This window comes from Aquila chrysaetos, chromosome 3 (assembly GCF_900496995.4).
Source record: "Aquila chrysaetos chrysaetos chromosome 3, bAquChr1.4, whole genome shotgun sequence".
Classification (NCBI taxonomy): domain Eukaryota; kingdom Metazoa; phylum Chordata; class Aves; order Accipitriformes; family Accipitridae; genus Aquila; species Aquila chrysaetos.
The window spans coordinates 2,008,906-2,036,080 of record NC_044006.1 but is presented as its reverse complement, the minus strand read 5'-3'; the positions used below and the strand labels follow the sequence as shown (position 1 = coordinate 2,036,080).

Genomic DNA, 27,175 nt, shown 5'->3' with positions numbered 1-27,175 from the left:
CCATGCGAGAAGCACAAGGGACTGAAGGACAGCACGCATTGAAAACTATTTAACGGTTTTTTCTCCTGCAGTTTCTGGCTCAGTCTTGAAATCCTTGTCCAGCCACGTTCCCTTCCCGCATGTCAACCCTCTTCTTTCCACAACAGAGTGATGTCTCCATTCTCCTCCCCAAACTCCCCTCCCTTCCCCTTTGTATAAGCCCACATACAGGAAGGATGCCAATGACGGCATGAAATCCCCAAGCAAGAGTCTCTCAACTCCCAACGCCTCTCACTCACCTTTGGGAAACTACAATTCCATGGGACATCCGTGATCTACACCCTCCTTAATGAAAATGCAGCTTCACACACTTTCACCAGCTATTCAGGAGAAAGCACAAGAGTTTCCATTATGAATCCAAAGCAAAACAGGCTTCTGCTTCAACACCAACCGTTTCTACTTCAGTGTTAAAAGACAGGCTTCTCACCCTCTTTGGCAAAAGGCTGTAGCACAACCTGGTGTAACCACCGCTGGCAGATACATTCCCAGAGTGGTGGGAGCCTGATAAGTTCAAAGGTTTCTGCTATCAGACCCAACTCTTCCCAGTCAGAGTCAAAGGGCAAGACCACAGTCAAAGAGAATGTAAGGAAACAAAAAAAAAAAAAACAAGCTGTATTTTATACATACTGTCCAAACAAGTGATAAGGGATTTTCTCCTCCAACTAAATACATTATATAATGCACATACACAGACCTGGATACTTTTGCTATATCCTAACATGTAAGACATTACAGCTTTTCATTCAATGATCACAAGGAAATCAGGGTTTTGGGGGTCAAAATAATACAGATCACAAGTGTAGAAAATTGAAGACAGCCTATAAAGGGTCCCAAACACAAAGCTTTTCCTCTCATGAATTTGCTTTTTGCCATCTGCACTTGAAGAGAGTGATCCCAAACATCCCAACTGAAAGCAGATGCCACTGTAAAAGTGCACAGTCTCTCAACGACTCTAAACAAAGGTTGTCGCTTCAAAAGGGCCTTCAGGGATTGCTGGATTTTGCCTTGTTACTTTAAAATACCGCTGTGCTTAATGAAATCAGACACCTAAAAGGTTATACTATATACATTTAAAAAAACTGAGGAAAAGGTCTCTAAAAATATGCTCTTGAATTTCACAAAATGCTCCGTCTGCTCAGGTTTGAGGAATACTTCCGAGTTGTGCTGCAGCTTGCCAGCAGAGGAGACCAAGCTAAACCAGGCTTGCGGCAAAAAACTGAAAAAGAGGGGCCAGCCCAGCCCTTTCCCTCGGCTGCTGGTCTTCCCCCAACAGAACTCCACTCGTCTCCTTCAAGGACGTTCAGTGTATTCAAACAGCAACAAACCAGACCTGCTGACAACAAACCAGCATCAGATGGGCCAAACACTAAAGAAACTGCACAAAGGGGGACAGGACAGGACGGGAAGGCATGCTAGGGGAGAAACCAGAGGAACTGCTAAATGTCAGAAACCATAGAAGCACTAATTAAAGCTTGTATTTACAGGGGGGATTCAGGCATCAAAATGAAAATGCCAAGGGAGCCTCACAAGACTGCTCGTCCCTCCTATGTGACACCAGCAACAATGTTCAGATGGGCTGCCGAAGCCAATGACCATGTTGCGTGAGCCAAGAGCACTATCACTGGGAAGAGAAGGAAGCAGCTTCTCTTTTTGGAAGAAAGATCTTTCACATCGCCACTGATCTCCTATCCTCCGAAATCTGTGCCACCGTAAGGGCCAATGCACTGAAAGCAGGTAAGCAGACAAGTCCTACAGAGATGACTAACATAGCTGAAGCCAGCATACTCTAGAAGGTATTTTTAAGCTTGGCTGCCACAAGCATGAGAATTTCGCCGATCTTTTTCTGCCAGTTCTCTATGTCCTTGGAGACATCACACCAGAGCTCTCCGTGGCGAGGTTCAGCATTCTCACAGCGCTTCCTCACTTCTTCTTGTTGTTCCTACAAGGAAGAGAAACGACAGTTTGCAAGTCTCTTAATGCCTTGGTTTGTTCCAGCACAGATCCAAAAATTTAACAATTCCCTCCCTGATTCAAACACTCTTCCAAAGCTTATGGTGGGTTTTTTGTTTTATCTTTTTTAAAGGCAGTACGGAAGCCTGAGTCAAAATTCAGAGGCAGCAACTCTCCTGCCTTGCTGAACAAACTGACCAAATTACAGTCAAGCAAGTTTTGGCTACACCAGAGAAATTGCAGCAGAAACTTCCTTTGCATTACCGCCTGCATGAAATCTGTCAAGTGAGAGGTCTCTCTGAAGTCAGAAGATAAACACTCCCATCATTGCAGTAATATCAGGCAGTAAAAACTGCCATAAGAGATTAGAACAGACCGTTCCTCCGGCTGTGTTCACATGCAACCTGTACTCGACACTTGTGAAGAAACGGGACTAGTTACACAAACCCAGCATTGCAATTACAGGGAAATCTCCTATGAGAAAGCTTGCATTTTACAGAAGGAAGATTGATTTCATAGATTTTTGCACAAACTAGCATGACTGTGGACAGCAAAGCAGCCTGAAAGACAGCTCAGCTAATGACAGAGCCTTTTAAAAACCACCACACAGGCCTGTTCATGCTCATTCATGACCAGGCGTGACAGCCATAGCCTCATCTGTGAGCCACACAGGCAGCAGCAGCAGCAGCAGCAGCGTGCTCAGCCCAGCGCTGCAGCAGTCCCCGGGACTGGGTAACCAACAACAGCCAGGGACTCCTGCTGCCTTCCCCTGCTGCCTGTTCCCAGGCACGCACTCACCTCTGTGCCATGCTGGAGCTCAAATTTGTAAAAGAAAGCCCAGGCATCCCCCAGGTCAGAGTCTATCTTCACTGTTCGGTGGAACCATTCTCTGGCCTTGGTTATTTTACGCTCACTCCAGAACAGCCTGTTGAGAAAAGCAAAAGTGAGTTGACAAATAGCCTCTTTAGGGGAACATGCCAATCTGCAAGCACTCCAACTTAGAGGCTCTACAGATATTTCAATTCTTTGCTCTCACAAGAAGGAAACAGCAGATTTTGTAGGCATCTGCTGACTGTCCTTCCCCTGGGAAGCGAAGAGATACAAGAGGACCGAAAAGAACATCCACTGCTTCCTCTTCACTCTCCCCCTCGTGAAGGAGGTTAACTTAGCCCCAGGAAGAGACAGCCACTCCTGAGAAGGGAATTATTAGTCTCCAAGCTCAATCTCTGACTCTCTGAGCATAATCTTTGCTACCTCAATGGCTTAATTTTGCTGTTCCAGATTTGGTGTAGAAAGAGACAGGATCATATCCCTACATCTAATTCCTCTCCCCCAACTTCTTAATATTTCAAGTCGATTTTAGCATCTAACAACTAAATAACTTCTAAAAGCTGAAATTTTCATGCACGTTCCTGGAGCCACAGGTGTGTGCGGTCACACATTCACATCCACGAAGCATGCTCTGGTGGAGCAGACCTACCTTGTCAGCTCCACTTTACGAGGAAAGGCGAGCATGTAAGCTTCCACGCTCAAATCCCAGCCTGGCACCCAGCCCGACTGCTGCCATTTCATAAAGGTACTCGTGAATTCTGAAATTCCTCCCCAGTAATTAACCAGCTGAGTCAATAGTCTCTTGGTTTCACTCCTTTGCATTAAAGAGTTCATTTGAGCTAGTAAGGTCTTTATCAAATCAGACAGCCATCCCTCATAAAGAGCTTAGCCAGTCATAAAATTATACAGCTTATGTGATTGTTTTTAAGCCCTATAATACTCTTGATTGTTCCGTGTTAAATAAACTGTGATTTAAAAGAGCAGGAACAATGATAGCAGAGGCTCAACACCTGCAGGTAGTGGCCATTTTCAGCAATATATTTAACTAAAGTTTTTCACAGATGTGTGACACTATGGTATTACTGTACCTACATGCAAGTCGTGATGGGAGGTGGAAGCTGTTTGTGTTGGGATTAGCTGCTAAACTCTCTGAGGTTGCACCAGAAGGGGTCTGGAAGCAGTTTCCATAAAGCAAAAGTTAACATTTTTCTCACTTGCTGCTAAAGCTGAACAAGTCAGCTGTCATTATCTGGCAGAACCCAATGTTGCAGTCACTGGAGTGTATCCTACAGTTTTCTTTGGCTTATAAAAAAGAGTTGTGAAAGAATTGGGCAACTGTTTGGGCAAAATGCTTCCTGCATTAACCTCTTCTGGTATTCACAAAGGAAAAAAAAAAAAGTTTGTTCCAATCACGACTGCTGTAGAGCTGTTCGCACATCAGATCAGAAAAGATATGGCGCGAGTCAATTCTAAGAGTGGCTTTTCATCACTGGAAGCCTCACAACTGGATCCAGACAAGAAGATAATTCCTAGTATATTATCTTCCCGTTTCAGGGAAGCAAACTACAGTATGACTGGTAGTCTGCATTCCAGGAAGGGCCACAACTGAAGAAAAATGACACAGCAGAAATTCAGGAGGGGAGAAAACTACAACAGCACAGAATTTAGCTCAGGATTAAAAAAAAATCTGACAGGATCTAGGATAGAGAGAAAAGATGAAGAATACACAGCCAGCCACATAAAAATTGAAAAGTAACCAGCAAAAATTGCCCCTAGTTTCACAAATACTTAAAACATATCCTATAAAACTTAATTAAGGCTAGCTCATCTGAAAGCACGCTGAAATCCCTTTCAAGGGACCCAAAGATAGCAATTTTCAGAGTGCCAATACCCAGCACTGGAAAAGGACTCCGTGTGAATGTATTGTTGTCTGTGCCGCAGTCCCAGGCCCACCAGAACAGCTCGAGGGCAGGTTGACATCCCCTGCTTTGAATCAAGGGAGAGATTTGCACAGTTACTAGGAGACAGCTTGAGAGCTGTTACTTGCTTTAGGGCTTATTAGAGCTGCTGCAGCCAGAATCACATGGTCGTGCTCGAGTGCAATGTTTCATCATGGATGCAGCCACACACAGAAATGGGTATTTTTACTACATCAAGCACAGGAACTCACTTAGCCACAGCCAACAGGACATGTGGGTCATGTTCACACTTCTTGAGAGCATCCACACTCTTGGTCTTTCGTTGCGGTCGCGCTTCAAGGAAAATTGCCTCTGACCACAGGATTCCTTAATCAAGTCAAGTAGGAAGACTGTTTAGTGTTATTTCCGAGATTAACCCTCCCCATCCTGTCATCAGGCCAGTGCTCTCTAACACAAGCAGCACTACTGCCCCCACCCCGGCAGTTATCCATGCCCCAACCTCATCCCAGATCACTCTTTCTGCGTGGATACTTCATTTAGTACTCTGAATTTTTAGCTACTGCGTGCACCGTGCTGGACCTTCAGTTCTGAACGTCTCTGTACCATAACCCTGCTGCGGCTTCAGCACTCCCTACGCTGGTGTGTGCTAACCCAGAGTTCATGCCTTTCAGGTGAGACATTGCAAGCAGTGGAACAGGGGAAGGCAAATCAGCATTTCAGAAGTGAAAGATATCCATTTGTCTGAATGGGAAACTGCAGTGGCAGAAGTCATCCCAGAAGGTAAAAGTACACCATTTGGAAGGTGCCAGAGAGCACCACAGTCTTATTGATGCTGGCTCTCCACACGTACGATGAAGGACAGAGTAGGTCCAGGAAAGCCGGGTTTAATCCCTAGTTCCTTTCACTGCCAAAAGCCAGAAAGGAAATATGCTCAGAGGAGCATGAAATCTTCAGTTTCTCATGTCAGCCAACCATACCTGCTGATCACTTCAAAGCAAAGCCTGAAAGCTCATGTCTGCCAGGACTCTATCAAAGTGCTCTCACTTCCCATAAACTGCACCACGGGAATATATACAAGCTTTGATGACTGCAGTGACAGACTGGAGCAGAACTCTTCTCTTCTTGCTCTTTATATATAGGGTCAAACCACATTTTTCAGGCCTCTATTTTCAGGCCTGCTGAGGACACAAACACCATCGTATTTCAATTTTTCTTTGTGCAGCCTGCCTACATCAGCCATAAGCAACTGTGAATCAATTCAGCAATCGATGGACGCAAGTCTCTGGTTTACATGACTGTAGGTGTCCAATGAGCTAATTCCTGCAGGCTTTTATTCTGGTTTGTAGAGTTTTAAGATAGAGTTGGAAGCGATTTTATCTAAACAAAAACCGAGATCGTGCTGCCCATTTCCATAGCAACAGGCGGATTCTGTAAAAAAGCCTGTGGTGGCAAACACTCATTAAACATTAGGTCATTCACAAAACAAAGTGGGACTTGGGTGGTACTGCTTTGTTGACCCACTGGCATGGTGAGCAGCTTGCAATGAGTTTATCATGTCATAAAAGTCACTTAATTCCCAATTGTTTCATGGGGACGTTAGCAGCCGCCAATTAAACACCTTTCAAAACCTAGCCTGAAGGCGAGCTAAAAAGGCTTGCCCTGCAGTAGACTTACTACACTTTGTAGTTACGTGACATCTTCTCTCCAAAGATGTCAACATGTTTAAATAATTAAGTCTTCCTGCGATTCTGCCAAAAAATAGGGACGCATTATACACTTTCTCCTCCCATCCCAAGAGACAAATGTTTCCACTGCTTGTTAGAACCAACTGACTTACATGATATGACCTATTTGCCTTTTCTGAAATGAGTTAAAATAATGAAAACCCAGGACTAAACGTTTATGGTACATGATCCCCTTATCATGACTGCAACTGAAATCTGCTGCCAGCACAAGTTATTAAGCACACAGTTAGTGGTGCAACCAGTGCAGGCAAACCAACAACAGGAAGTCTCCTATGGCCAGCTGTACTCCAATGAGACAGGATAAAAAAAACCCATTCTTTTTCAACTGAACTTCCCAACTTCAAGCACTTGAGAGTCTTTCTTCAATTTTAAACCTTGGCAGACTTCTACCAGCTTCAGAGAAAAGCCACCCATATCCAAGATGCTTTCCCTGGAAACCCAGGAACAAACTGTGGAACACAGACCCAGTAATATACTGGATACTGCAGTAAAATGGAATGAACACCAACTTGTGACCTCTCTTTGTGAGAGATAGCACAAAGCAACTGGGATTATTCACAAACACCCTCAACATTTCATTTGCAGAAGGATGACTGATACCTCTCCAAAATATAGTATTTTGAGACCTGGCCAGAAAGGACACCTTGGAAAAAGATGTGCCTTTATCAACTGGGCAAAACAACCGTGTTTAAGATAGAAATGAGATCCAGCTCACCTGAATTGGGGCATTCTTGCAATGCCTTGGCCATCAGAGTATTTGCAATATTCTTTAGCCCAGCTCTGTATTCTAATCGCACAGATTCCAACCTGGTAAGGAAAAGACTCAGTGATATATATGACAACATATTGACCATGCGGAAACAAACAGCAAGTCACATGAAGGTCACTGGAAATTGCAATCATCTGCCCATATTCTGAATAAGTTTAGGTGACTGACATCTTCCCATTCCTCTCCATCTAAAAATAAACATGACCTTTATTCTGTAATGGCCTAGATCAAAAACAATCTGAAAAAGGGACTATAAAAGAAATGAAAGTTCCCTGGGGTTTCATGCTCTGTGCACTACAACTATCAGTAAAGAAATAACTAGTCCCCAGCTCCTTAGAGTAGCTACATACTAGCCAGGATGACCAAAGCATTTCTCGTATTCAGAAAAAGTTGTTGGTCCAGAAGAAACTCTAGGATGAGCATGGTCACAAGTTCCAGGCTCAAATGGCTGAGATGATTTAAAATAGCTGGCCTGAAGAATGCATTCGCTTTGTAGCCCAAATCCAGTTAATCTCCACACAACTCACCAGAGATCTGGATTCTTTGGATTTTTTAGGCGAGACTTTTCCAAGATGGCTCTTGCTCTAGTCAACTGCCCAACTTTCTCCTCCAGCCTGGACAGCAAAAGCCACAGGGGTATGGAATGGGGGCACTTTTTCAACTGTTGGAAAAAAAAAAAAAAAAAAAATCTTGGCACCCCTGTAGAAAAGAACTTCCCTCCCTACATCCTCCTGGAGAGTTTAGAAGAAGAGAGACAAAGTTGATTATGTCGCTCAAATTTCTCCTAGTTAGTCTTACAACACAGAACAGTACAGAAGCCAAGATTCTCCTATATCCAAAACAGTTGGGTACATCAACTATGACTGAGCTATCCCATTAGCAAGAGAAAGAATACACTTCCCTTAATAACACATCTACAGTTTGTGCTCTGTCTGGAAATGGAGGGCTTTTATACATAACTGAACCATAGCAACAGAGTGTGCAGGAAACAGACAGCCTTTGAAGCTGGGGAAGTCATTAGGATATTGACACTGGCAGAAACCTGCTTCCATATTACTTTCATGGCTGGCAAGTTTCAGAAGCATTCATACCCAAGGACACCAATTACCATTTAGAAGAGACACGAGTGCTCTGCAGGCCACCTCCTTTTACTGTGTGTATCCAAGAGCTCATTAGGAGGCTTTTCTTTTAAGAGTTCTGCTTTTAGTCTTTACAGGTCTTAGAGAATTATTGTGCAATGACTTTTTTCCTACCAGTGAGGAGTCAAGCATACAGCTAACTCTCTCAAGCAAGAAAGTGAATTTTGCACATGGATACCAGGTAAGATAAATTCTTGCTGCTTATTTCAAGGTCCTAATTTTTTTGTTTTGTTATTGTTTTAACCAATGACAGAGAGAACAGAAATCATCTCTTCAATTAGTCTGGGGCACAGCCTTCACCATTTTGATTCAAAGACAGACATCTCTCCATGCCACAAGTACAAAGCAAACAAAGTGCAACAACATACATCTTACCCCTTGATTATAAGCCTCCCGTGCTTTCTCCACCAGCTCTTTTTGTTCCTCGATTTGTCCTTTCATCATCCACAGTTTGGGGAAGTCCTCATAGTGCTTCAGGGCTTCCTCACAAAGCTCTTGGGCTGCAGCAATGTTCCCAAGCACCCATTCTAACTTCACAGACTTCATGAAGACCTGAGAACAAACCAGAGCTGTTTATCACTAGCAGCCATTGAAAAACCATTAGTTCCGTCAAGGTAGTGCGTTCCCACTTTCATACATTCATTTGAATGTTATTGATTAGCTGCAGTTTAAAGTACAAAAAAAAAACAACAACCAGGGTTAAATAACAGATAACAATGAGAAAGGTAAATGCAAGTATTAAAGGAGTTGGAACAGTGTAATCAATCTATATCTCACCTGTTAGCGTAGAGTTGACATTTGTGTAATATTTGTACAAAAAGCATACCTTTAAGAGCACAACCAATTAACACATTTGAAGCTGCTTCATCAGCACAATCTGATCTCCTTAAATCCAAGCTACCAAGACCACCTATTCTTACTTACAGCTTCAAGTTGCAACTGTTGTCCTCCTAATTACAAACTGGTACATATACTTTTCTGCCCCCAAATGCCTTTCTTTTGGCTACACATGGAAGTTACAGCTGTGAGAAATACATTATAGACTGAAGGCTGTTTCACTACTCTTTGATCCCTGTCCTCCCCATTCCCAAATGACTTCGCAAGACAGGAATCAAGTCTGAGACCAGAGCTTCAGTCCCAGCCGCCAGCTGGAGAGAAGCTCCCTGACTGACAAGAGAGGAAGAGGACAGTTTAAAAGATCTAGGATGAAGCACAAATTGGCGGGGGTGGAGGGACACAGCAGACAGACACCAAACTAATTTCTTTTACTTGGACAAGTTAAAATGGTTCTGTATGAACAGCTGAAAATCGACAAAGTTTATCATACCAGAAGTAACTCTAGAGATAAACACAAGAGTGTAACTTTAAACAACAAACTCGACCAGAGCTGTCTTTAGCACGACAAGCATAAGTGAGTCTTCTGTGAAAGTATTTTCTCTCTCTTTTTTCCAAGACATGCTTTTATGCAACATGAACATTATACAAACAGCTGTAAACTGGGAATTTCCTGACTTTTGCCATTTGTGTAAAAAAACTGAAACCCTTCACTTGATCCTAGCCTTCTTTTCCCAGCATGCCATGATTTTGTGTCGCAATTCACTGGAGAAGCACTGCAGCAAAGTGGCCACATGCCTGCAAAAGGCAATGGCAGCTAGCCATCTGGTCAATCACTAAGGCCACAGAACTGAAGGAACTCCTCCTTCCGTCTCAACTCCCCCGTGGCCAAGAGAGGTCTCAGCCTCTCCACCCTTCACACATCCTTACCCTTGCCGTGGGGGCACTGCTTCGAGCTTTTGCCAGCAGCCTCCTTGCTCTTTCATATTCATTGTTTTCTGACTCGAGCTTCACGGCAGCCAGCCAGATCTCCTCGCTGTTGGGGTTGGCCTGCAAGAACATAAAATGACAGACAAATGCATACAGTGAATCAACAGCAGATTTAATCCTTCGTTTGATCCAGATTAAAATTGAAATCAGAGCTTTGTCAATCCACACTAGGATTTTTTTCAGTTCAAGCTCCTCCCAATCTTCTTTGACCTTTGAAGTTTATAGGAATTCTCCAAAACAGATGCGCAACACAAAGATATATGCCAGTTTAGAAGTTGGATGCTTCTCAATTGTTGAAAAGCCTTAATGCTTGATGTTCTGAACTTCCAGTTTAAATACTGAAAAGATCATAGGGTTTGCCACAATGAGACCCTCATTTTACTATCCCTGAGCAAAAAAACTGAAGCTTGAACTCCCAACTGAGGTCTGTGAACACTCCTCCAATAAAAGTCATTTCAGTGGCAACCATGTCAAGAAGTCTTCAGGACGGTAACAAAAAGCACCAAGAACAAATTTAGGAAGTAAATAACTTTTAGCTTCCATCTCAGGATTTGTCATTTGGTTTTGCTACCTCTTAGATTTTAAGCCTCATTCTCAGTGTTAGAACTGTACCGCTCCGCCCATCTTTCTTTCAGCATCCAGCAGACAATTCCTGTCATTTTGCTGTGGATTAGTGGGTTTGATCCCAGCCACAAGTGATGCAGTAACATCATCGATTAGGGCAGACCACTATCCTTTTTACTGAGGAGACAGATGACCCAACACAAGGGGATTCTGATCCATGACTGGGGTTGGTGGGAGCCATGGTAGTAAAATTAACGGCTTGTGAACTCAGAACCTGGTGTGGTACTACTAAAAGAGCAGTAATATACTCTTGCTTCTAGCTTGCTGCTATTTTACAGAACATTTTGCCACATAAAACAATCAAAGAACAGCGGAAGCTGCCGTAATTTAGAAAGGCAGCAGGAATCAGGTGTTGACAGAAAAAGCCTACTCTGTATTCTTTACCAGTTGTACTTAACACCACCACACAAGTCTAATATACCCACCTGGAAAGCCAGGGCCAAAATGCTTCTGGCTGCTGGCACATCTCCTGCCAGCCACTTCGATTTGGCTCCCATAAGCCAGAGCACTTCTGCTTTGGGACAGTGAGCAACAGCTCTCTGCAAAAGAGCCTCCAAGGATTCTCTGAGACAAGAAAGAGCAAGTTACAATCACTCGAAATACTGCCAAAGGTGAGCTCTCACACACCATTTCCACTATCACTCAATGCTATAAATATTGTTGCAAAGTCCAACGTTGTAAACCTTGATAAGTTGTTTCATAACAAGGAAAGGGTGGGGTCTTTTTTCACAAGGGTTCTGAAATCAGCACTCCACAAACGACTCATTGTTCAGACACTTTTTTTTGATAGCCTCTGCAGAAAGACCCTGCACACAAACAGCTCATTTGTCTTGGAAAGAGCCATTCTTCTTAACAAACCTTAGCAGAAACTGAGACAGGAAGTTTTTCAGAATTATTAGATGAAGCTGGCTTGATTTTACTGAAAATTTTTTTCTCATCTGGAAAATATACTTTTCAGGTAGAACAAGGGGCTTAAAAGCCAGCCACCACTGGGAAACACGGGAGAACATCAAAAGCAAAGACATACTTGTTCCAAATAAATAAATAAATAAATAAATAAATGCTTGAATGAGGCAGAACTCAGCATCTGCAGCCACTTCCACACAACAGCCTTGTTGTCTTTAATAAGGATGATTCCAGGTGCTTAAGTGGTCTATTGCATAGACTGTTTGCTTTATTCTAAACTTAGGGCAGAGAGTTTCACATGTGTAAAGCTTTATGAATAAACTTTTAAAAAGAGGCCTGAGCTGTGACAGTATAACACCCATCTTAATACAGAATGTGATGTACATTCATAGTATGTTTAATCAGAAAATGCCAGAGATGCTCGGACAACTTCAGTGATGAAGTAGTTTATCTATGAAAACTAAACACATACTGTATTTCTAGGTGATTTGTATTCCCAATTTTTTCTAGGAATGCCTTCTCAAAGATGACTGTCCCTACGTTGCCTGTTCGTAACTATTTTTACCAAGTCATCTCTATTGCCAAAGAACTTTTTATGACTTCATAAAAACCAAAGATGTTCTGACCACAACCATAACAAAGAAGGTCAGACCTGCAAACAATGCCAGCAAGTTCCTACCAGCTGAACTAACTCTGCACGTACAACACACCGCTTCAGAACTGATCTTGTAGCTTTTCTTCCTCCCCAATCTACCACCCTGTAACAAGGGTGAACCCCTCCACCCAAGGATTATCCAGCACACATACCTCGTTCCATGGTTCTTTTCAAAGTACGCTGCTCGCAGCCACACACTCTTCTTGCTTGGGAAAACTTGCAAGGCATAAGCATAAATTGCTCGGGCACACTCTAGAGCATTATGAGCAACACACTAAGGAAAAACAGATCAGAACTAAGTCAGTTTAGGGTTGCACTGAAATCAAGTGCAAGACAGAATGACACATGCATAATTCAACACAGAACTCAATAACTCAGAGTAATACATGAATTAGGGCATTATATAAAACAGAACAGTTACTATCAGCTTTTTCAAAGGAAGCAGGGAAGAAATTTTCAAGCATCCATCTCTCAGAGCCCAAGTGTCACTGGCCTTTCAGTGGGACACAAGCCAGCTTGAAACATTAGCAAGGCATTGTAAAGGCTCTCATGCTTGTCTCATGCTTGCACTTCATATATTTTTTTTCTTTACAGGCAAAACTATCAGTGCCACAGCATATGCCCCCTACTGCTGTGAGCCCAATTCAAGGCCAGTGAAGCGGACATTTCTCATGCTGAAATATAATTTAGTTTTTAGCGCATGTTCAAACTACTCCCCTAAAGCAAAGAAAGTCTGGTAAAAGTTTTACCCACTCCCCTGTCCGGTCTTACATTAACACTTGAGCTACAATGTTTATGCCTTGAAACTCCACTCCCAGTTCCTTTAACCAGACCTCAATCTCTGTTGACGTCACATGCGCACACACACCCCCCAAAAAAAAAATCCACACCAAAACCAGCAAACAATCTATCACAATACCAACTTTTTGCTTAGTAAAAATTCAAATCTGAAAAAAGCTCTATAATACAATAACCTCCTGCGAGGGAGAGTGGCCAAACGCAGGCAGTGTTGTGGGAATCACATCCACTTTCACGGACGAAAAATGTCACCTCCCAGGCTCCAGTTCTATTTTCCCCAGTTAATAAAAAAAACAAAAGCAAAAAAAAAAAAAAAAAAAACAACAAAAACCAGCATCACAGCTGGACATACACTGTCTGCATCTTCCATCCAGGTATGTTTCCGGTCTTCCTCCTCAATCCCAATCCCAATCACAGCTCGCATGATTGCCTGGCATGTGGCCACACTTCCAGCTTTATCACATTCCTCAGCATCCTAGAAAGAGTAAAGCCCTGGTCATTTTGAGAAATCATCACAAGAAGTTAGATTCTGCAACACTACTCCTCATGTGCAAACACAGAGACATTATGCATCACTGCCACATCAAAAATATCTTATTACTCAAACATATCTTGACACTAACCGGTGAGCCTACACCCACAAGGAAGGTGCTATAGCTGTACACAGAATCAATCAGAAGTTGGTTAAGAAACAGAGCCTGTCAACTGCATCCACTGAAAAGGAGTTAAGTGTGACAATGTGTGACCTTTCCAGACTGAAAAGTCTCCTCTTACAGCTACGCTGACCTGCCCTGGGCTGGGTCAAGCAGGGAGCTGGCCAATAAAAAAAAAAGCAAGAGTTTGAGAAGAAAGAATTGTAACATCAAAGCTACTGACCTTCTTTCAGCTTTGGGTTGATTACTATGTCTCAATAAGGGCTAAGCAATAACTAAATTTAAACAAAACCCTCAACTACTGTTAGGTTGAAAGTGCAAAGGCTCTCTCACCAGAGCATATATGGAAAAGTGGGGTTTTCTGACATCCAAAGCTTTTGAAAAGCCAAGCGTGTCTTGCTTAAACTTGTTAAAAAGACCTCTGATCAGATAACAGAAATGGAACAGTTCTAGTACTGAAAAGGAACTCGAGAAGACAATGATGCAGAGGCTGTGGTGTTCGTTTTTTTAACCAGAAGTTGAAATTAACCTTTAGTTGTTTTACTGCTGTAAAGAAAGTTAGAATTCTTCTAGATGTTAACAAGGATATCCGTTTAATATCAAATACTTTGCTCATTATCAATACTCTTTTAAGCAGCGTGGCAAGAAGATTTTGTTGCCTTGACCCCTTTTAAGTTATTTTAGTAGTAAACCGGTGTAAAGACTTATGCTTAAGCAAAGCACAGTACCTAGAGGAAGGAGGTTCTTTTAACCTGAACATCAAGCCATTTAGATGGCAACAGTCTCTGAAGTGTCTTACTAACTCAAGAAACTCAAGCACCACGGTTTTTGAACGTGATCAAAACACTGCAAACCCCTACAACTTTTTGCAATTTTTCTACCACAGAACATGAAAAATATGATGACCTGGGATGAACCTGCACAGAGGTTGTGTGTTGTAAACATCACTGTACAACACAGTTCCACGTGTCAGCTGTGACCGCTTCACACACCCTCAGGACTACGAGCCAATAAAGGACTAAGAGAATATTTCCTGCCTGCTGCATATGCAATATTTGTATTGACTTCTTACAACACTATTGACAAAGATTTCTTAGGCAAACAGGTACCTTTTAAGCCAAGAGAGACATATGCAAAAAAAATACATAAATCCTTCACTGGAGGCTTAAAGCCTCTGTCCTACTTAACGCAGCAGCTGCTTCAACTTGAAGCTGGTTATCTTCCAAGACAGAAGTAAACCAGACACTCCTCAGCTCAACACATGCAATATTAGCCCAGTGTATCACCTAAGTATGGCCTTGGCTCTCAACTTTTTAGTCTTACCTCTTGTATTTTCATGGGGATCTCCACTGATAAGCCTAGTGCAAAACTACTCTATCCTAAAATATTTTCCATCAATAGCCTTCGAAACAGAACTTGAAGAGCTCATCTGGGTCTCTAACCAAGACCAAGCAAATACCTGTATCCATTGCTCTCTGTTGATTTCCACACCGTTAGCCCTAAGAGATGTGATGGCTCTGTCAATGATTTTCTCCACCATCTGGGTGTTTCCATTGGCTTCCTCCAGTTTGGCAGCAGTAATCCAGATGTGACGATCCGTCGGAATATTCTCACGGGCTTTGTTAAGGACTTTACGAGCATTCTCATATGTCTCCAGCCTTGCCAGCGCAAGCCACAGCTGCAGAGCAACAGAAGATGTACTTTAGATTAGAACAAGGAGATGACAACGCTGCTGCATGGCAGTGTCGGCCCGAAGAGATAAGCAGCTTTATGCTGTTTGCTACTAGTTGGCAATTGTCCTCAAGTAGTATAAGCAGGCTGCAGAATACCAATGGAGAAATAGTAGAAACAGAGTCTACTACTGGCCTTAAAGCTCAATCCTAATCACGTCAAGCTATCATCTCTGTTTGCTGGGCTGCCGCACTCATATTTTCTGTCCACATCACCTTTTAAACAGCTGAATATTACACTCCGGTTCAGTGTTTCAGAAACAAGCAACTTGGTTTTAGATTCCCCAGGCTATACGTATGCTTGTTTTCACAACCATCGAGGCACCAAACATGAACATGGCTAATTGGCTACAGCAGGCGCAGCACTACACTGGCATAACTAATGTAACAATTACACAGGAAAATGAGGCATATAATGACCACCAGAGAATTAACTCTGGAGAAAAAAGCACAGTCCACTACTCATCACATCCTTCTCATTGTGGCATAAAGTGCGTGGTAGAAAACTCACACTGCACTCACTCTGCCTTTTGTTTTCAAAGCTCTACTGCCAACTTAAAAACGGTGTGTGGAGGGTTGCTTTATTTTACTTTTTTAAAACTTACTTCAACGCTAGTTGGACAGCACTCCACAGCCCGACTCAGCATGATCCTGGCATCCTCAGGTTCTTCTAACTCCACGGCTGCCTTCCACAAACGTACCGAATTTGGAACATGCTCAAGGGCTAGAGAGGAAAAACAATTATGTCAATCACAACAAAGTAGTTTACCAAAGACAACTGTATTTTTTAAAGATGATATATTAAAGGCTTTGTCCAATTACAGATGCAATTTCCTGAAAAAGAGAAGGGAGGGAACTGTACTTATATTAGCTCTTGCTTCAACAATGAGAACTTAAAATCAGAAAATAAAAAACTTACTTAATAATTTTAATTGGAAACAGGTTTCGGCGAGCCAAGGGCTTTTTCCCTGTACAAGCTGTAATTGCATCCTCTTCAGTAAAACACCTAGCTGAACAAAGCCTCCAGTCTCAGCAAATGAGCATATGTAGGACCTTCAAAATTGGGTAGTCTAATCATGCTGGGTCTCCCTTTATAAAAAAAATTAGTATCTTCAGTCCTAACCAGTAACACAGCCTTGTTCCTTAGATGTTGAAACTGTCCCTTCACATTTAGTTTTCCTGTAGGCATCTCCTGACAGCTTAATAGATCCCAGTTTAGCTTCCCAAAACATTATTGGCCCCCTGTGCAAAAACAAAACAGGAGGATGCATAAAAGCTTAAAGGTATCACTGACACTAACACCCTAAGCCACTGAATCCAAAGTGTTCTTTCAGCAATGCAATATGGGCTCCATCTAATTAAGAGTCTTTGAGGCTTCCTTAATCTTGTCCAAGAGTTAGCTACTGCTAGCAGAAATTGCATTCTCTGCAGACTGTCCTACATGTGCAGTCTGAAACATTAAAGTCTAAACAACAGCTTTTCTCAGCCTGTCTCTTCATAACCTGTATCTTAAAATGACATTGAGAAACTAAAGGGGTTTTTTTTTTTTTAGCCTTTTGTCACTACAGTTTACACCACAGATTACTAGCATCAGCTGCATTGCGGTAGCAGTTTCATTGCTTCCATGGTGATTGTACACAAACGTGCTATAGTAACGGAGGACTGAGCACATCCTTCTTCAATAAAGCAAGCATAATTGCAGGACCACAGAAACGTGGGAAGAGGCATCTAAACCTACTTTGAAACTAGCTAGGCTTCTAGGCAAGGCTGTTCCTTTAAGCATTCCTGCAAAGGCAGAGGCACACTGCTGAAAGCTCAACTTCAGAGCACATCTCAGCTCTACAGAAATACACAGAGCATTTAGAAGTAGTGTGTACTGAGGATTCGGGCATTAACCATTTCTCCTCGAGTCTGCAGCTGCAGGAGATTTTTCTGAAGGATTTAAATGAATAATATCAGCCTGTGAGAGCTGAAAGCATCACTCAGCAGGACAGAACATGTTTTCATAGATAGAGTATTCAATTTTTACACCTCAAGATGCATTTTAAACACTCAGCTTGCTGGCTTTCTAGTCAGAGAGAGGCATTAAAAACTCCAGAGGTTCCTCTGGATGGTAGGAACGCACACAGCCAACAGACGAGAGAAATGCGTTATGAAAGCTCACACTTCAGTGACATTACCTGGCAGTCAGTCTTTTTTACTTTAGGAGAAATAACAGGTTAAACTGCCACTTATCTTAAGGCTGTATATACAAACAGCTCCAAGCATCGTATTACTGATGTTCCCTAGGTAGCAGAAGAGCACTGTGAAGCTGTTAACAGGCAGAAATTGGAAAGATAATGACAAATCATGTTCCATTCCACTAACAGCTTTGTATCAGACATTAAGTAGGTGGTTCCAAAAGCTGAAGCAAGATGTTTTTCTCTTTGAAAATGCAATGTTTAAAGCAAAACTCAGTATTTAATGTGTAAGTCACTGCTTTCACACAAGATGCTCTCCTACCCGAGCTGGGCTCAGAAATCTATTTCTGCTCATGTAAAAGTGTTCGCTGTTCAGCATCCATTATCGTGCTTGAGAGGAACACACAGTGTCACAGGAGCAATACTTCACAGCACGCTGCACTGCTCAGCCAATGAAAATTTTAAAAAGCTAATGAATAGTTAATATCTGAACTCTTACTACTTCAAACCCAGGAACCTTTAAGTGCTTTTCATCCATATGCAGTTAGAGGTCATTTCACCAGACCTGTGCAATTTTACCTGCAACAGTAAGAGGTAGGAGGCAATTTACTTCCTTTGAAGCCAAGCTGTTCAATACTGTAGACTGCTTCACAATGATTTAGTAAAGGTATGAAATCCAGACCCTTTTCCCTGTCTAGAATTAAGTCAGGAGATATAATTGACACAATTCAATAGTCATGAAGGATCTAATCTCTACTGAGACAGGCACAGCAACTTCAAGTAATCAAAGAATTAATACTACGAACCTGTGAGGAAGACCTGGGTTCAGGACAACACAAGAAACTGCTGTTAAAGAGACCACTGTTTGGAAAAGACAGAATTCCACAAAAGAGGAAAACCTCCAAGTGCAATGCAACAGAAGATGTAAGGTTCTAAGGTAAGCACCACAGAGAAAGACTGTTTGTCAAGAACACAGAACTTGCTACAGTAAAGCAAACCCTAAGGCCCACAGGCTCAATGATACAAGAACCCCAAAGCCTCTAAAGCTCCTCTACCAGGAATCGCTGTGGTCTCTAACAGGTTACATACAAGTTGGAACTCAAACACAAAGTCCAGTATCTTTTCCAAAATGTATCACAAGGTGACAGTTAAACACCCTTTTCTCCTCAGAGCATAATTTTTTAATTGCTTTCATCTACCTATCTAACTTTGATCAGTTGGAATTGGTTTTGGTAAGTGAAACGTCTTTTTGCAATTGCTTAGTAACAGCAGCTTTCTGCTGAAGGATATTTTACAGATACTTCAACAACTCTACTCTTTGACTCAACAGCAGCAAGTTCCTTCATTAAGGCACAGATTATTAACAACCACACATCTTGAACAACTTACAATGCAATACACAGAGGGGAAACTCGGACTTTGTTCCCTGACCCTGGAAGAAGCTCTCACCTTTCCTGAGGACGCGTTTCTTTGCACGGATATCTGTCTCCAGCTCTGCTGCTCTTATATAGATTCGGACAGACTGTGGAAGGTGGCGGACAGCTTGGGCCACAACAGCCTTGGCTGTATCCCCAGGCTGAAGCCGAGCAGCTTCTAACCAAACATCTTCACTCTGTCAGGAAAAAGACACAATCTTCCTTCACATGAAAACAAGAATTTAAAATCAGAGCTTCTAGCTAAAGGTGTTCTTTTGATACTGCAGATAGTGAAGCTGTATCAGGCATAGCCTGATACAAGCTTAACAGAGATGCTGCCTGCTTGTAACCACAACCTTTTCCTACTGTTCTGCAAGGATCAGCAGGGAAGCAAAGCAATTCTGACCTTGGGGCACATCTCCGTTCCTTTCATGATGAGGTTTCGAGCCACTTGGAGTTTGCCAGTGACCTCCTCCAGTCGGGCTGATGCTATCCAGGCTGGCGGATGATGAGGATTGGTCTCTCGTACAGATTTCAGGAGCAAACGGGCTTTCTTGATATCACTAAAGGAGAAGGAAAGACAAGACAGGAAAATTTTCAGTGCACTAGCAAACAATTCTCCTGAATCAGTAAGTGCTTTACAGTCAGTTCTTCACAGCTATACTCAGATGCACAGTAACTGTGACCTCAAATGTTTCCATACTGGTGACACAAACTACATACTACAAAACAAGCTTACAAATGCACACTAACCCATTGAGATCACACTGCAAACTGGTTAAGTATTTAAGTAAGATTTTTAGGAATTACAGCTGGGCATTTGCAGGTGGAAGCTGATAAGTACAAGCATTGATTTAAGTCAAGTGTTAGCAACAACATTTGCACATATCACCGACTTAAATGGCAATTCTTTATGAAACAGGTGTCAAACTTCAGGTTAACGAGGTTTTCAGAGGTCATCAATCAAGCCTAAGTTAGCAGTACACAAGTACAATTAACCAGGTTATTTCCTGGCTGGCAGGTTGCCACACACTGCCATCACTCTGGCATGTTACTCCAGGGATAGAATAGAAACAATCCCCACAATTGATGCATCCAGGTCAGATGCTAAATACATCAGTTGAAAGACTACACCAGATCTCATGTTAAAGAAATTCATCCCCAAAAACTCACCTAGCATCTTTTACAAACTAAATGTCAGCTGAAAGCCACCCGCTCAGACAGATTTCCATTTATATGCAGGATCACAGCCATTACTAAGAGGATAAATCAGTTAATCCTTCTTAAACTTACTTGATATCTCCTCCATGTGTGGGAATCATCGAATTCAAGTCTGTCAAATATCCTTTTGGGTCCACTACAGTCTGGCCACTCACAGAGTCTGACACCTGTGAAAGTCAAATCAGCGCTACTGAAATGACCATTCATAGCCACACAGCCTGCCTGCATGCACTGAAGACTGGAAAAGACACTGCTGCTATACAAATAAATCCTAGACATTTATGTGTTATGCAAACCAAGGAAGGAGGAAAACACAAAGCCCTGCTTATCAGCATTTTCCCACTTCTAAAATACATGACTTTAACGTGAAGAACTTAGTACCACTGAAAATGCAGAAAACGAACAGCGTGGCTTTCAGTCACAAAAAGGTTCTTGCAGCCCTGCCAGCTAAAGCCTATCTTTTTAGTTTAAACCAGATTTAGATGGGAAAAATCAATGAAAAAGAACAGAAGTCAACAACAATTTAAGATTAGTATTTTTCAGCATTTTGTGCTGCATCCCCACACAAGATAGAAGATGGGCTCCCCTTGGTAAAACTACCAGTGCTGTTTGTCTGCAGTCCACCCCTGGTATAAAAGGGCAGTCTGTTCTCCCACAATGACCAAGACTTCCAGGGACAAACTTATTTCTCAGGAAATTTTATCAGTGTAGAGTGCATGAGATTTGAAGAGTGCAAAATTATTTCTAGTCACAGCCAAGCTATTTCTTCCCTCCAACACCCAAGAGAATGACTTTTCTAAAACGAGGTCCTAAATAGCAGCACAACACCAACACCGGGGGAACCCGTGACAGATCCTCCCTTTCAGCATCCTTACCTGGCTTAGCCTCATATCCATCAAGGTGTTCCTGGCTTGGCCAATCTTCCTCATATCCAATTCACCTGTTCCAGGTGTCATTAAGCCTGGTGTCATTCCTCCTGGGTATGGAGTATTCAAGCCCCCTGGATATGGAGTATTCAATCCACCAAATTGCTAAAAACAAGAGCAAGAGAATACATTCTTAAAATCTCTTCTGAGATTTCAAAGATAATTCAAGGCTGTTGGCTGATCCACTCTTCTCCAGTGGCTACAGGACAGAGATGCCAAAACCCCATAGGTACTTCTGGAACAGTGGCTTCCCTGAATCACGAAACATTTCTCATGCAGGTTTTGCAAATCCATGGGTAATTACTCAAGTTTAGTCAAGTCAGTGACGTAAGTAACAAGAAAGTGAAAAATTCAAGCACAAGCATCTACATCTAGCACATTTAAACAAGGAAGTCCCATGGACATCTGGTGCCAGTCCAGGGCCAGTCAGCTTCTCCTGTAACTGTATGACCATAGTAGCTTGCGGCCATATAGCAACAAGCTAAATCACTTAATTTTCAGTTGACTGTAAGGCAAATAATTTTTAACACAATTGCTCCACGGCTGAGCAAACCATTAGGTGAAACTGAACTTTATTTTCCGTTCCGTTTTTGCAAAATGTTGTTATAACAGAAACGGATGCTGGTTATGTTCACCAAAACTCATTATCACCATTCTACAGCCAGAGAAAAGGAAAAGAAACACTTTCTTCCATTTTCAACACAAGAACCAATCTTTCCCTCTCTACCCTTGAGTTTTGTCTGGCAACGGGTGTGCACTGAAAGACTCTGGCAAGCCCAAGAATTTAACATCCAGCAATTCCTTTGACAGACTCACAAACTACACCCAAGTTTTTTGGTCAAGTATCTTTTTTTTCCAAATCCCACTAATGAATGCACGGTTTAACCCTTGTCTAATTATAAAGTACAGATCACATCTTCATCAGGTTTGCTTTGGTACTCACCGTTTGGCGTGGGTCCACAGAAGTGTGATTCTCCCCTGACTGTAAATGCTTTGCAAAGAAGCTATCGGGTACAGGAGTCAGCTTCTCGTAACGAGGATTCCTCTGACGCTTGTTCCTGGCATCACCAACTTCTGGAATACTCAGCCACTCTTCCTCTGTGACCTCTGCTAGCTTCCGCTATTCAAACAAGAGTTGTCATCATTACTTGCTGTAGAATTTTTTTCTTTTCAACTGCTGTTATTCCTTAATAGATTTTTTTTTCTTGAAAGAATTCAGATCAATTAAAGACTTAAAGGTCAAAGATCAAGTTTTTTTCTCTAATCCAATGTACAAAAGAATTAGATGCATTTAATTAGAATTTGGTTTTAGTCCAGACTGAGATTTCAAATCAATTGTTATTAAACTCAGTGCTACAAATATTCAGACTAATCTCAGTGCCTGCAGCACTCAGGGTTTTACTACTAATCATTCAACAATAGCTTAAATGATACATTTTATTTAAAAGAAGATTTAGAGTCAGATCCTGCCCAACTACTATTTCAGTGCCAACAAGGTATCAGTCCCTCAAAGACAGAAGTGGGGCACCTTCTCAAGAACTGATGTGAAGTCACAATAAAGCACAAAACAAAAGACAAGTATCAAAATTTGCATAAATTTCACTACCTTGTGTATCCACAAGAGAAGTGCTCAACAGGCAGAATCACTCTATTCTCCCATATCCCTAAAAAGCAGCTTATAAACACCCACTTCCATCAACTGAGCGCTTCAAAGCAAGATGATCTTCCGCACCACTAACAGCCAGCTTCGTATTCGTTTACTTATTTTTCCAACAGAAAGTAATTCTAATCTGGAGAATAACGAACTACTTGTTTGCTAACACACAAAATCTGAGCACAGAAATGCAGAACATACATCCACCTCTCATATGTCATAAAAATAAAAGTCACATTTCAGACATTTTTTCCTTACTTTCAAATCTGAGAACTGCTGCTGAATTTTGGGTCGTTCCATACGGTATTTTTCTATTTCCTCTTTTTCTCGTTGTTCCCTTAGGAAAAGGAGTACTGAGGTTATGCTCAACATAACACTCGGCAAGTCTTTAAACAAAGTGTTGATATTACAGAAAAATGTGTTTGATCAGAGCCAGGCCATAAAAAAAAGGCATTTTTTCCAAGCTTAGATTATCAACATTATGACAGACATGTCTTATTTGATAAGACAATATCGTAGTGTAAAAACAGACATCTCCAACCAAGTGAACTTCAGTCTTTAACATCCTCTTACCTGTAGACCAGGTAGCGAGTTTAACAACTTAAGTAACACTCAATGGTTTACAAGACACCTGCATTACGTGACTCTTCTAACCATTTCCAGTGTGCCATGCGGTATGTGATCTGCCAAAACCCATCACTCAGCATCTCCCCACATCATCTTAATGAACTACAGTGAATCTTAACTACAGTGAAGTAATTCAACCACATAAACCCTCCGAGCAAGTTGTGCAAAATACCCGCCATCCTTAAAACGTGGAGCCATAGGGTCAAACGTACGGCATTAAAACAAATAAAAACCGCGTCTGAAAACATACCCAGTAGACAAGGACAAAATCTGAACTGGAAGATGGAAGAGGTAGAGGAAAACTCTAAAGCACAAACTAACTAGGAAACACCCCATGCTAGTGTTGTAATTCATCCTACCTTCTTTCTTTTCTGCGTTCATCCATCCTCTTATCCAAAGCTGCATAAATAGCATCTGCTTCCTCATCATCTTTTTCATAGGGACCGCTTGAGAAGAGGCTCCCAGCATACCCATTGAACTAAGAATTTGGAGAGAGAGAGAGAAAGAGAGAGAGAAAGAGGGGGAAAAAGGCAAAAAAACCAAAGCAGTATTCTCAGTTTAAAGCTCCTGTTATGTTCCTGCTACAGCCAACAGTCACCCAGAGCAAGGAAAAAGGATGAGCAGGCTATTTCTAACAACACTGCATCAGACTAACACATCCCTAAATAAAAGCAGCTTTCCTCTACTACCCCTAGTGTTCATTCTCCCACACCATTTCAAAAGCAAAACTGCTTCTAAATTGCTTCTCTTTCAAAATTGCTTCTATTAAGCAATAAATGAGATCCCAGTATAGAAAGGCCATTTTCTTCCATAACCACTTTTTTTTCTTAAACTACTGAAAGCAAACAAAAAGAATAACACAACATTCAATCAACCAAAGTGGGATTTAAACACAAGAGACTACACAGGCCACATAAAGACAAATACATGTCAGAGCGCAAGAGCTTAGATTTCATTTGTGCAGAATAAAAAAACACATCCCCCAAAGTACCTAAACTAATATTTTATTTATGGAATTCCTCCCATGACTCTCAGGGCTCTGTATAGATAATTAAACCACAATACGTGGACCAATGCCACAACAAAAATCTGCAAGCACTATGCCATTATGTATAATGAGTCTCAATAAAAAAAAAAGAAAAAGAAAAAAAGCAAGTCTTGCTAGCAAACTATGGGAAATTCTGGCCTTGAAACCTCCACTAATACAGGGTTTCATAGCAAGAGAGCAGGGAGCTAAGGGACTTCTCTTCTACTTGGGGAAAAACATCTCCAGGATGACGAAAATCTCATCACCTCATCGTAATTGGTGTCATTCAAATCTTCGTCGTCATCATCAGCTGTCTGATTCTTTTTCATTTGATCTCCAACAGTCCTCTTCCCCGGCGGAGCATGACGATCATCCACAGGGTCATTGGCATCACGTGCAGGGCCAATATCAGAGCGGGTGGTGAAACCTGTGGCTCTGTGTTAATAAACCAATAGCAGCTATTTAGCACACTGCAACCCCACTGTTTGTTACGCAGGCAGTCTGTCAAAATTATTACTTAAAACAGACAATAAAAATATCATTCTTTTGCAAGAATGGCATCAGCCATCCCCCATCCCTACCGTTCATAAAGCCTGGGGGAAAAAATACTGTCTTCTTATAGGGAGAACTTTATCTACAAAGACACCGCAATCACCCAGCTCACCGCTCTACCATCCACCTTCTACCAAGGCATGCCTTCTCTTCTAAACTGTCTCTCTTGGTTAGACACAGTAAAAGAGCTGATCCTGCAGGTTGTAGGGCACTATGGGGTGGGGGTCTGGGCACAGGGACAGGGCAAGGGGGGGCTTATCAGAAACCCCGTGTTCAACCGGCCAGCATTTCCCAGGGCACGGCCGATGGAATCTCCCCAGCATAAGGGCCCTGACACATCAGCGGAGGACAAACCTAACTCACAGCACACAAAGGGCAACTCCTGGTGTCCACCCCCCACCAAAACCTGCCTCTCACTGTTCCCAGCAAACGACCCAGACTTAATGATTTTCAAGAGGGTCCCACGTACACACAGAGTTACAAAATCAGGAGGGACACAATCCCTTTCCAGCCAGCAGCATCTAAAGCACCCAGCAACTTATCCCCGGTGCCAGGTTCTCATTTAAAGACAAACCCGCCCATCTAAACAGTAGACAAGAACCATCACGTAGAAATAACGCTTGAAAAGCCGAGCAGGCCGCGAGGGGCCTCCGGCCTGCCCCGAGGGGACGGGGACGGACGGGTCGGGGGTAGATGGGCACCCAGCCAGGCACGAAACGGAGCCCGGCGTCGTCCCGGGGCCCGGCGAGGAGGGCGAGCGGGCCGTGAGGGGGAACCGGGGCGGGAAAGGCCTAGGCCGGGCCCGCGGGGGTACCGGGGGAACCCGGGCGGCGCCTCACCCGCGGCCCAGCCCCGGCACGTAGCCCAGAGGGGCGGGCATGCCCAGGAACGGCTTCTTCTTCTTGTTCATGGTGCCGGGGACGACGGCGGCGAGGCGGGACCGGGACCGGAGCCGCTGAACGCGATCGTGAGAGCGGCGGCGGCGGCGGCGGCGAGAGCAAGCGGCGACACGGAGCGGGGCTACCCAGGAGGGCAGCGCGGCACTTCCGCTCCCGCGGAGGAGAGCAGAGCGCCCCCTGGCGCCGCGGCGGTCCCAAGCAGGGAAGGGGGGGGCGGGCGCGCATGCGCACACCCGCCGGCACTTGCACACCTGAAGGCACACGCGTGTGAACGCACACGCGTGTGCGCGCACACGCACACACACACGCGCGCGCACACACACACACACACACACACACACACACACACAGGTGCACACACACCCCCCCCAGGTGCACGCACACCCCTGCGTGCATGCACGTGCACCGCGCACACTCGTGCGCCGCGTGCACGCACGCGCTCTCCACACGCATCTCGTCCCTCCACGTGTGAAACACGTCTTTCCCCCTCCCTCCCTCCCTGCTTGCTTACCCCCCGGTCCCAGCTCCCCTGTGCGAAGAACCACCTCCCCGTTTGCCCCACCGCCGCGAGCCCACACCTCCCTTCTTGGCATTTACACGACCCTCGCCCGTGCAAACACGCGCGCGTGGCTGCACACGCGCCGTCTCACACGCGAACGCGCTCCCGTGGCGGCTCAGACATCCCCGCTGCACAGGTGGACGCGTGTGCGGACACCCTGGGGCGCACCAGCCCACGCGCCACCCGTTTCCCTCCTAATTTCTCCCTAATAACGGAGAAAACCCTCGCCGATCCACGCCGCGCCCGGCAAAAACCCCTCTGTGGGCATTGAACAACCGGGATCTTTTTGCTGATTAATTACAAACTCGATCCCTCTCCTTTTGCCTCTGTAATTAACGGAGCAGATGGTGCGCCATTCATTTACAGCCAGCGGTGCCTCGGTCTGCTGGGGCTCTGCCTGCAGCGGGGCCTGCTGGGGATGGGGGGGATGGGGATACTGGCGGTGCTGGGGATGCTGGGGATGGGGATGCTGGGGGTGCTGAACCTGCACTATCACAGCATTTAAAATTTGTGCAATTATTGTTAGGAAACGA

At 43.4% G+C, this 27,175-nt stretch overlaps 1 protein-coding gene across 1 annotated transcript; it reads right to left on the bottom strand.

The window, feature by feature from the left end:
• Positions 1-622: 622 nt before the first annotated feature.
• Positions 623-26,237, bottom strand: PRPF6 (pre-mRNA processing factor 6). Its single transcript, XM_030009460.2, has 21 exons — positions 26,024-26,237; positions 24,899-25,067; positions 23,965-24,083; positions 23,237-23,315; positions 22,268-22,444; positions 21,274-21,429; positions 20,471-20,565; positions 19,584-19,740; positions 19,212-19,374; positions 16,188-16,306; positions 15,312-15,530; positions 13,552-13,674; positions 12,554-12,675; positions 11,266-11,404; positions 10,157-10,276; positions 8,768-8,944; positions 7,781-7,914; positions 7,200-7,291; positions 4,991-5,105; positions 2,788-2,914; positions 623-1,978 (listed from the first exon to the last, which is right to left on the bottom strand). Exons 1-21 carry the CDS (start codon positions 26,092-26,094, stop codon positions 1,826-1,828), a joined length of 2,826 nt encoding a protein of 941 aa, XP_029865320.1. The 5' UTR covers positions 26,095-26,237; the 3' UTR covers positions 623-1,825.
• Positions 26,238-27,175: the final 938 nt, after the last annotated feature.

What these genes read in the sequence shown, in the direction of transcription:
- PRPF6 (XM_030009460.2), bottom strand. Translation starts at nt 26,094, where the DNA reads ATGAACAAGAAGAAGAAGCCGTTCCTGGGCATGCCCGCCCCTCTGGGC. An exon ending in TGGATATGAGGCTAAGCCAG is followed by an intron (nt 20,566 to 21,273) that starts GTAAGGATGCTG and finishes TGACTTTCACAG; the next exon opens with GTGTCAGACTCTGTGAGTGG. An exon ending in GAAAAGAACCATGGAACGAG is followed by an intron (nt 11,405 to 12,553) that starts GTATGTGTGCTG and finishes TTCTTGTCTCAG; the next exon opens with AGAATCCTTGGAGGCTCTTT.